This window comes from Amia ocellicauda, chromosome 5, assembly GCF_036373705.1.
Source record: "Amia ocellicauda isolate fAmiCal2 chromosome 5, fAmiCal2.hap1, whole genome shotgun sequence".
In the NCBI taxonomy this organism is placed as follows: domain Eukaryota; kingdom Metazoa; phylum Chordata; class Actinopteri; order Amiiformes; family Amiidae; genus Amia; species Amia ocellicauda.
Window position 1 is genome coordinate 40,224,683 of NC_089854.1, and position 10,997 is coordinate 40,235,679.

Sequence of the window (10,997 nt, forward strand, 5' to 3'; positions counted from 1 at the left end):
CACCAAATGAGCACGATGGGTCGAATGGCCTCCTCTCGTTTAAAACTTGATTATGTTCTTATGTTCTAAATACTTTGCAAGGCACTGTATAGTCCACACTAATGGATGACACTATCGGATAAGTGCTATGTAGATGGTATGTGTATGGTTATCCATAGGTATATAAGAGTGGGAGTGGGAGCCACCCTGTTATGGCAACCGCAGTATTTCCTGTGGGTCAGAACTGTGTTTCAACATAGAAAAGTAGTCGGTTTGTCATATCACATGTATGACAGGATGCAATATGAGGATAAATGAATGATTTAATACATCCCTTGGTCAAGCTGAGACATAACAAGCCAGAAAGGATCACGTGTGTGTGAATTCACAGGCACAGTCTTCGAGACCTTTGATGGTAAGAGTCTACAGACTAATGACAGCTGCACAGTGTTTGCTTTCAGTGAGAGGGTCTGTGTGCTGGCAACCCTAACTTTAATCTTCAGTGTTTTATCTGCTCAGTATGGAGGTCATTCTTACAGTGCTGCCGTGTTTAGAACTGCAAACATCTTCACTGACAGTACATTTTAATATGTTTTGATAGCAGTGCATGTATGCATCATGTTACAAAGTGTGCAGTGTGACAGCTTCAATGTGAAAGCTGGGCGTTGCTATACTGTTGTTGTTGTTGTGGTTGTTTTTTTGGGGGGGGATTACCCCACCGTTTGACATTCAGACTGCAGTGACGTGTGTCGCCCTTGGGGTTGCGTGGAGATACACTAGTTAGGTGTGTTTTTGAATATGCGTTTAAAATGATTATATATATATATATATATATATATATATATATATATATACAGTTGTATCATTTATAATGTTATGTTTTATTTAATTTGGGCTAACGAGATATGTAAAATAGTCTGTGGTGGTAAAGTGCAATACTTCTCTTATTTATTTTGACAGTGATCATACACGGCTATACTTGCTGTATTTTCTAAGATTTTTAGAATAGATTTTCCTAAATATGACGATGGCGAGTATTGCGATCTGCTTTGTTAATATTTGCCTGCTACCGTTTCGAGCATGCATTTGGTAATTGTGACCAGGTTTAACGATTTTCTAATCGTGACGTTAGTGCAGACTTAAACTTAATTCAGCCACCGTCCTACAGCCGACCTCCACTCGTTCAGCAAGTAGACTGCTCTAATGGTGTTTGGGACTGACATTTGCATTTCCCCAAGGAAGTGTTAACATTAGGGACTAGCTACATCGTATGTAACACTTAAGAAAACGAATAAATGATAAAATAGTTCTAAAACCCTTCATCAGGGATCAGCTAGTTTCACAGTGTTGAAAGGCATACTGCATACCACTCGAGAGTATTTTTAACTAGCTATGAGCGCATCGTTTTATTTGAGAGTACACCAGGTCCACCAAAAAGGGCTCAGTGTAATTGTGCTACTGTTAGCGCCAAAATAATAATGCTGTTCTGATAAGGGCGCAGTCGCTGATGCCTGTAGGAGGTACGTGTCTGACAGCAGACTGGTAGGCTTGTTTACTGTAGGCCCATTGATTATTCCTTTTTTTTTTCAAATAGTGTTTCAGGATATACGATTTTTAAACACTTTCTAGCAATGCTTGCAAGCATTTGTTTTTGTATATGCTTTTTCTTTTCTTTTCTAAGATGTGCACCACGGTGGCCGACAGTGATTTCGACCACTTTGAGACCAAGGAAAGTGCAATATAACACTATTCTTTGTGACGTAATCATGGGCATGTGATAATGCGATATTCGTCTCCTTAATATTATATATTTTTGTCTCTTGAATATTTGTTAAACTAATAGTAAAGGTATAGGATACTAAAATACGCACGAAGGTAGCAGTGCCATCTACCTTCACATGACATCCTTTATTACTTCAATCTTAACTGTATTTTGTAGGCAATCTTAACTAAGTGGCTGAAATGGTGTTGAACAGGTCAGATATCGGCTGCTCTTCGTTTCTGTGTAGACCACATGATGTATCATTGAATTATTTTAAGAGCTGTCTGCGATAACCCAGACTTCACCTTTGATCAGACTTGAGGCAGCATTTGTGTGTATGTATATGTATGTTTAATTATTATATTGTTGGCAAGGCTGTTGTAACGGTGCATTTTCCCCTTGTGGATTAATAAGGTTTCTATCTATCTATCAATCTATCTATCTATCTATCTATCTATCTATCTATCTATCTATCTGTCTATTATAAACTACTGTCGCCTGTAATTACGTATATACGTATGTATGTTACAGTGCTTACTCGAGGTATGCAATTTCTTCCATATATATTATATATATAAGCCACTGTTTTGGCCAGTCCCCTGAATTACATTGTGTACCAAGTTTATAGATACTATTAATATATAGTATGGAAACACTATAGCTAGCCTCCTGCATATTTGAACTTGTTCTTCAAACTAGTAAGCAAGGAGAGGGACAGGAGTGTTGGGGAGAAGTGTTTAAGTGGCTTGTGTCAGGAAATAATGGAAAGAATGGTGGTGTGTATCACTATAATGATGTCACCTGTTTTACCCATATGTACTAAATGCTTCGGACACTTTCTTTTCCATGTGCTGTATTAACATGTGACAGTTTACTCTCACGTCTGCTTCCAGCGTTGCAAACATGGTTCTGTATGAATCCCTCCAGTGTTTTCTGTTGCAATGTGTTGAAAAAATGGGTTGGAATGGTGCCTTTAAGAAAATAATTTCCTTTCTTTTTCCTAGATACTTCACTGGGAAGATGATGGCCAGATCTATTGCGGTCAGTGGAATCACTGCCCAGAAGATAAGCAAGTGCATTACATTTTACAAGAATGACACAATAGCAGCACCTGCGGTCACACAAACTGGACCCAAACCCCTTCTCCTGCTCCTCCCATGGCTGGGTTCCCGGCCCCGGGCAGTGGACAAGTACTGCGAGATCTACTTGAAGACAGGGTTTGATGTCCTGGTAGTGGAGAGTGAGGTCACACACTTCCTGTGGCCCAGGTGGGGTTTAGACTATGGAGCAAAGATTCTGGATGTGTTGCAGAGCCAACAGTTTATATCCCGTCCGCTGCTTGTTCATAGCTTCTCCATCGGAGGCTTTACTTTTGCCCAGGTGATGTTACATATCTCCAGGAAATCCCAGCAATACCAGAGCTTGACTAATAGGATTCATGGTCATATCTATGACAGCTTAGTGGTGGGCTCAGTGGAGAGAATGGCAACAGGTAAGCATGTTACCAGTCCATTATTGTAGCGCTGGAAGGTCAACTGCAGTGTTGGATAAACAAAGCAGGATAAACAAAACATTGGCAAGGAATCAAGAACATGTTGAAAACTGGTAATAATTCTGTTTGTAAAGGGTCAATCTGCTCTATTATTATTATTATTATTATTATTATTATTATTATTATTATTATAAAAATATACACCCAAACCATCATGCCTTGAGCATACAATTATACAATGAATGAATACATTCAGCAAGTGGGAATGTTTAGGCTTTTGTTTTTGTGTAGTACAGATTAACCTTAAAAATGCATTTGAAGTGTAAGAGTATAATTTTATGATGTCTTAAATATAGGCTACACAAAAATGATCCATTTAAGTTTTTTAAATAAAAATGTTTTCTTGTTTTTTTATTCACAAATATAAATAAATAAATGAAACTAAAGCAGACACATAACATTTTAAGTAAATAAATAAGCAATAGTTGTTTAGTGCATTGAAATGGCATGTTTGGTTGAAATCATCAATCTTTTGCTTGTTTCTTCAGGAGTCGGAAGGGTTTTTTTCCCTCGACTGCAGGGACTGTTCCAGGGAGTCAGTCTCCTGTATTTTAGGGTCTTCAAGAAGTATACTGTCGATTACTACAATGACAGCATCAATGTCTTCTGGAACACACCTGTCAAAGCCCCAGCGCTGTTCTTCTTCTGTGACAATGATCCACTCAGTGACAGTGAAGAGGTAGAGAAACTGACTGGGCACTGGCAGACACAGGGCATCAGTGTGGGGAAGAAGCGCTGGAAGGAGTCCATTCATGCTGGCCATCTAAGGGAGCACCCTGAAGACTACCTGACGACACTACATAACTTTGTACAGTCTCTCAACCTTTTTGGTTTAAAAGCAACATTTTGAACACTGTCCAATACTTATTTATTATTATTATTATCCTGCAAAGACCAAAGTGTTGAAATTAGTGTCTTTTTAAAAACAGGAAAAACAACTACTTTTCAGCACAGAAAAACTAATAACATGGACAAGTGTTAGAATGACAATGTAGCTGGATATATTCTGTTTTTAGAGTTTTGTGAAGTGTTTTTGCTACTGTAACCAATAGAATGATTGTTGTGTATAATATCCTTAATAAAACATTTGCAAATTATTATTATCCCCGTTTGTCTGTGCCAGTTGAACAGTAGATGTCTCAATAGATTGTTTAAAACAAGTACATTTCATATACTTAACTGAAAAACATTGGAGACAAGTACTGAGTAAGATATTTAATAATAGTTTGAACTGCTTATTTTGTTTTATACAACTGTTGGTTTAATTTATGTTACAATAATAACCTGTAGTTTGCAGTAGCAATTATAAGTCTGCCTGTTCCAATTAAACTCTAATGCGTTTTTAGGATTTAAAGCTGAGATACAATAATACATTATATTTTTTCTAAAGCTTTGCAAGAAACTGTGTCAAAGGTCGTGGAGTGGGTCGGACATATATCCCGTCGACACTTTCCGCTTTGAATTTGAAGATGGCGGCGTCCATGTACCAACATGCAGTACACATGAAAACCTAAATGTCTGAAAAAGTTAAGAATTAAATTAAATTTTGCATTCGTATAAACAGTCCATTTTATTTTTACTCGAAAAAAAAGAAGATGTCCCTTCTATTTCCCAGGCATGCTGTCGTTAAGATCATTTGATCTTGGCCAATGTCCACAACGCCTAGTAAAACATTGAACTTGATGCACCTTAAAGTTATTCATTATGCACTGATTAGCTCCAGCACATGTCCAGCAATAGTTAACGCAATAACTTTAAACCATGTGACATATTTTAGGATATCAGTTTTGAAATGATATATAGTCCTTCAAAACAATAAACATACGTAGATTAGAAAACACAAACACTCTAAAAACACCACTTGTGTGTGGAGTATCTACTGAACCTGAACTTGAGCACAGGAAACAGTGATACAGATATTGGTAGCAAATATTTAACTGACCCTGACCTCAAAAGATGACCGCATATGGGCTATATACTGTTACTGGCTTATATAATAATAATAATAATAATAATAATAATAATAATAATAATAATAATACAGTACAGATTCTGTTTCTACACGTTCAGCAAGTAAAAGCCTACACAGTGATAATCGGGACTGATATTTGAAATAATGGTTTATATTAGGGACTATCTGCATCGCATCTTACACTTTAGAAAACGAATCAATTATAAAATAGTTATAAAACCCTTTACTGGGGATCAGCTAGTTTCATGGAAGTTAACAGTTTCGAAAGACTGCACAACAGGCAACTGTATTTTTGTAACCAGCTATACATACAGTCTTCTTCCTCCAGGGTAACACATGATCTATACTGGGAGTGTGCAGTGCTGCGCTGTGTGTGATTAAGGGCGGACAGACTGAGCATCAACATCGCTGGTATGTTTCATTACTTCACAATAGTGCAATACATTTCATTTCATTTCATTAGTAGCACGTACGATTATTAAACAATCTTGATAGCAACAGCGTTATACTGCCATGTCGCAATGTGAGTTACTTGAGTTATAATTGTTGATCGGAATCGGATATTCTCATATATACCGGCAGTTGTTTTATTATTATTATTATTATTATTATTTTGTGCGTGGGGGTTTAAAAAACAACAACAAACGAACATAAAGAAACAAAAACAAAAAATGGATGAATGAATGATTTACAGCGGATTGCCCCCACAGTGATGGACTACAGGGATTTCGATGACCTCTGAGAGTAAAGACTCTTGTTTTCGCGACGTCATCGTGTGCATCAGGCGGTCGTGTTCTGGACATTATGGCTTTTCTTTAAATATTGATTGATAGTCCCTTATATAGTCACGTTCGACTGACACAAGCGCCAAGTCTCTGATAATATACATGGCATCCTTCATGTTTTAAATCACACAGGTGGCTGTAACAACAAGTGCTCTGCAAGTCAGATTATCTCCACGGGCTGTTGTTATTGAATTATTTGAATAGCTGTCATGATTGATTGAGAACAGTGGCTTCCAATAACCCCTTTACCAGACTTGCGCCTAGTCGATCCCCTCAAGCCTGAAGTATAGTATAGAATATAGTATAGATCTGTGCATATTATTACTGTGCATAGGTCGCCTGTTACCATACACGTGTCCTTGGGGGTGTAGGGGGGGCGTGGGGTTGGTGTCATGTTACATGCTTATACTGAGTTATAAGTGTTCATTGGAACATGATGTTCTTCCGTGCATAACAGTTTCCCGGATTCTATTGCGTTCCCGGAGTCAGGTGTCTTTTTAAGGTATGTACAGTTAACAACATCTATATAGTATATGTTAGTATACTGCATTTTTGAAATTCCTCTTCCCACTAGGAAGATATGTTTTCTGGGGCTAATGCAGGGTGTCACAGAAAGCAAGGAAATGGACGGTAGAAAATGATCATGTGTCTTGGTGATGTCATGCACTCGTTTTGGAACAAAAGGGTGCGAGAGAGAAAGTCAGGCTGGACAGGACAGGACAGGACAGGACAGGACAGGACAGGACGAGATCGTCTCACGCCACAGCATCGATACACAAAACCTTCACAGGCGGATATTGATCTGTCCCACAACTGCGGCACTGGGGACAACCCCACGCTAATTCTGGGGCAGAAAATACCGGCAGAAAATAGGAGTACATGGACGTGATTGTATCATGCTGTACGGGAAATGTACATATATGAATGCAGGCTCCCAGTGGCTGGTGCACCTTTGCTGAACTGGGGATACATCCCTGACAAGTTTTGACAAAATTTGTTGTGATTTCACAATGCTACTTTCATAAACATGCTGCAAGTATTGTAGGTTTAAAGTGGGAGGTTTAAACTGCTACTGGTGATATTACATTTCATTTTGACGTGCTATTTTTATGTTTTAATAATTACAATGTAATCCCTGTTAAGGTGGGTGCCTTAAGAAAAAGCTGTGCACATGTAATGTAGACAACCTGTTTTCTGCTGGTTTCCACCACTGATCAGAGCCTGTTACATGAAACTCAATACTCCTCTAGTACAATACTGAACACCTTTAATACTTCCTGAATAGTGCTTCGGGATGTTTTTTGTGTTCATGCAGAGCTGTTCAGCAGAATTCCACTGACCTCAGTTCATACTGCAAATGTGATTCTACTAGACAGGGGTGACAGTAACTTGAATTTCACAGCAACCTCCCCCACCTCCACTCTCAGAGACACAACTGCATGGATTCCTTTACATATGAATGATCATTGTTCTAAGGAGATTGGCTATACACCTGGAGTCATTTATAAGATCAAGGAACTACTTTTGAGTGATCAACTCATGTACATCAGCATGTTGACTGCATTCTGTCGTTTCCCCTGCCTCCCCTGCTGACGCTGTTTCCATGCTTTCTTTGTTCCTGTCCTCTCTCCTGGTCTCTGGCTTCCCACTGCAGTCCACCCCGCTTGTTCCCTCCACCCCTCCCCTCCCCCGGGCAAAGCGCCGTCCTCCATGTCTACGTCCTTTTCCTCTATCCTCCCTCCTATCTCCACGCTGCCTACTGACTGGTATGCTTGCTGCTCATCATGGGCCGCATCCTACGCTAGGCCCTGGTTTCCTCTTCCGCGGTCCTCGCCTCGCTCCATGTGACTCTGGCTCATGCCCTGCAGTGCTGGCGGCGGGCTCCATCCTTCCAAGCCCCTCTTTCGCTGGTGCCCTCCCTGCAGCCCCTGGCGGCTGTTTCCCCGGCCCTCCGTGCAGATCTGTGTGGCTCTTTCCCTGCTCGTGAAACGTAATGCCCGCTCTGGTTGTCTTAGATCCGAGTGCTCGTGCAATATGCAACATGTCGTCATGCTGTCCTCTCTCCCCCTCCCTTTTGCCAGTCCTTTGGGCCGCCCACCTCTACAGCTTCCCTTGCAGGACCTCTGCACAGCCGGCAGTGCGTTCCTGCAGACCCGTCTAACCCTTTTCTCCTACAGGTGTCCCTCTGCTGTGCGACGCTGCCAGCCTGTCTCCTGTACTCTCCTAGGCAACCCCATCACCGCTTCGGCTGCGGCCACTCTTTCATCCTTGCTAGGACACAGGGCTGCCTTCCACCCACCCGTCCATCATGTTGCCTGACGTTTCTTCAGCGTCCATGTCTCTGCCTCCCCTCCTTCCTGGATGCTCCATTGCTCCCAACTCCGCGGCGTGCAACGTGTCTCTGCAACGCTCCTTCCTACTTCTCCGGACCACTGGGTGGCTGCCACCCCACCTCCCGTGCTCTCCTCGGCCACCCAGTTGCTGCTTCACCCCCTCCCTGCTTCTGTTCGGACTGGGGCTGCCCCATCTGCCCTGCATGCTGAGCCCTGACCTGTTCCCCCGAGCCACTTCCTCGGCCCTTCTCTCAGTTGCTCTCTATGCTGCCCACTACCACTCCTCGCACCTTCCGTCTTACCCCAATGCTTCCTTACTCACCCCACAGATTAATAATTTTGCCTCTATACAAATAAAATTGACCCAGCAGGAAATTATTTATTGCCTCCATTTTTTAATAATAAAATAAAATAAAATAAAATAAAATAAAATAAAATCACATTCCCCAGCCCCCACGCAAATTGGTGTTGTTAAACGATTGAATTTATATAAGTGGATACTGGTGAACTTAGTTATTAATGTTCCACTTTGTCACTTTTTATATCAATAAATGTAATTATTCTTATACATTTTTGGTTGGATATCTACTTTTACATGATTAACAAAGAATAAAAATTCCCTATATTCCCAATAATATATGTACTAAATGCTTCAGCCACTTCTCCATGTGCTGTACTGTCCTGTGATGGTTTGCTTTCACAACTGCTGCCAGTGTCACAAACAGTTTTTTTTGTTGCAACGTGTTGAAAAAATGGGTTGGAATGGTGCCTTTAAGAAAATAATTTCCTTTCTTTTTCCTAGATACTTCACTGGGAAGATGATGGCCAGATCTATTGCGGTCAGTGGAATCACTGCCCAGAAGATAAGCAAGTGCATTACATTTTACAAGAATGACACAATAGCAGCACCTGCGGTCACACAAACTGGACCCAAACCCCTTCTCCTGCTCCTCCCATGGCTGGGTTCCCGGCCCCGGGCAGTGGACAAGTACTGCGAGATCTACTTGAAGACAGGGTTTGATGTCCTGGTAGTGGAGAGTGAGGTCACACACTTCCTGTGGCCCAGGTGGGGTTTAGACTATGGAGCAAAGATTCTGGATGTGTTGCAGAGCCAACAGTTTATATCCCGTCCGCTGCTTGTTCATAGCTTCTCCATCGGAGGCTTTACTTTTGCCCAGGTGATGTTACATATCTCCAGGAAATCCCAGCAATACCAGAGCTTGACTAATAGGATTCATGGTCATATCTATGACAGCTTAGTGGTGGGCTCAGTGGAGAGAATGGCAACAGGTAAGCATGTTACCAGTCCATTATTGTAGCGCTGGAAGGTCAGCTGCAGTGTTGGATAAACAAAGCAGGATAAACAAAACATTGGCAAGGAATCAAGAACATGTTGAAAACTGGTAATAATTCTGCACTAAATACAAACATACCATCCTTGAGCATACAATTGTACAATGAATGAATATGTTAGGAACAACAAGTGGGAAGGTTTATGCTTTTGTTTTTTTATGTAGTACAGATATACATGGTTAGAGAATTAATTATGTCAAACATATAGGCTACATAAATATAGTCCTATTACTTTTTTTAAATTAAAATGTTTCCTTGTTTATGTATTCACAAATGAAAGTACATACATTAAACAAGTAAATAAATGAGCAATAAGTGTTTAGTGCTTTGAAATGGCCTGTTTGGTTCAAATCATGAATCTTTTGCTCGTTTCTTTGTATTCTCAGGAGTCGGAAAGAGTATGTTTCCTCGCCTTCAGGGACCAGTGCAGGGAGTCAGTCTCCTGTATTTTAGGGTCTTCAAGAAGTATACTGTCGATTACTACAATGACAGCATCAATGTCTTCTGGAACACACCTGTCAAAGCCCCAGCGCTGTTCTTCTTCTGTGACAATGATCCACTCAGTGACAGTGAAGAGGTAGAGAAACTGACTGGGCACTGGCAGACACAGGGCATCAGTGTGGGGAAGAAGCGCTGGAAGGAGTCCATTCATGCTGGCCATCTAAGGGAGCACCCTGAAGACTACCTGACGACACTACATAACTTTGTACAGTCTCTCAACCTTTTTGGTTTAAAAGCAAAATTGTGAACAGTACTTATTTATTAACATCCTACAAAGACCAATGTGTTGAAATGAGTGCCTTTATATAAAGCCTTGTGAATTACACACAGTCACCAAGGCCTTTGTTCTTTGTTTTTTATTTGAATCATTCACCAGGAAGTCAACTATTTTTAAGAACAACAATGTGTTTAAGAAATTGAACGTATTTTGAAAGCGGATTTTAAACATTGTTCAGTTTGTTTTAATGTGTTCCTCAGAACTGAGGAGTATGGTCAATGGAAAAAAAATATACAAAACTAACTGGATATCATTTATACTGTCTGTATTTATGTGTTATGAGTTATGTGAAGGTTGTGTGCTTGTATAACATAATTTGTGAATTATCATTCATTCATTAAAATTAACATGTATAATTTCCTTAATAAAATATTTTAAAAAGGGTTTTATATCTCTGTTTCTCTGTGTGGATTGAACAGTAGACTTGTCAGTAGATGGTTTACTACAAGTACATTGCATATACTTAACAAAACAATGTTAAGA

At 40.3% G+C, this 10,997-nt stretch overlaps 2 protein-coding genes across 6 annotated transcripts; both read left to right on the top strand.

Moving 5' to 3' along the window:
• Positions 1–686: 686 nt before the first annotated feature.
• On the top strand, positions 687–4,390 carry LOC136750274 (transmembrane protein 53). Of its 4 annotated transcripts, none has more exons than XM_066705204.1 (3): positions 687–763; positions 2,746–3,233; positions 3,782–4,390. In XM_066705204.1, the coding sequence occupies exons 2-3, from the start codon at positions 2,762–2,764 to the stop codon at positions 4,141–4,143; spliced, it is 834 nt and encodes a 277-aa protein (XP_066561301.1). In that variant the 5' UTR covers positions 687–763; positions 2,746–2,761; the 3' UTR covers positions 4,144–4,390. The 4 variants fall into 4 exon arrangements, with proteins under 4 accessions (XP_066561301.1, XP_066561302.1, XP_066561303.1 ...); XM_066705205.1 differs by lacking the exon at positions 687–763 and adding an exon at positions 1,412–1,499; XM_066705206.1 differs by lacking the exon at positions 687–763 and adding an exon at positions 1,475–1,521.
• Positions 4,391–5,567: 1,177 nt separating this feature from the next.
• LOC136750275 (transmembrane protein 53) lies at positions 5,568–10,898 on the top strand. Of its 2 annotated transcripts, none has more exons than XM_066705209.1 (3): positions 5,568–5,676; positions 9,186–9,673; positions 10,123–10,898. In XM_066705209.1, the coding sequence occupies exons 2-3, from the start codon at positions 9,202–9,204 to the stop codon at positions 10,482–10,484; spliced, it is 834 nt and encodes a 277-aa protein (XP_066561306.1). In that variant the 5' UTR covers positions 5,568–5,676; positions 9,186–9,201; the 3' UTR covers positions 10,485–10,898. The 2 variants fall into 2 exon arrangements, with proteins under 2 accessions (XP_066561306.1, XP_066561307.1); XM_066705210.1 differs by lacking the exon at positions 5,568–5,676 and adding an exon at positions 6,437–6,552.
• Positions 10,899–10,997: the final 99 nt, after the last annotated feature.

Excerpts from the sequence above, each read along its gene's own strand:
- LOC136750275 (XM_066705209.1), top strand. The coding sequence starts at position 9,202 with ATGATGGCCAGATCTATTGCGGTCAGTGGAATCACTGCCCAGAAGATA. Across the intron at positions 9,674-10,122 it reads AGTGGAGAGAATGGCAACAG|GAGTCGGAAAGAGTATGTTT; the intron begins GTAAGCATGTTA and ends TTGTATTCTCAG.
- LOC136750274 (XM_066705204.1), top strand. The coding sequence starts at position 2,762 with ATGATGGCCAGATCTATTGCGGTCAGTGGAATCACTGCCCAGAAGATA. Across the intron at positions 3,234-3,781 it reads AGTGGAGAGAATGGCAACAG|GAGTCGGAAGGGTTTTTTTC; the intron begins GTAAGCATGTTA and ends TTGTTTCTTCAG.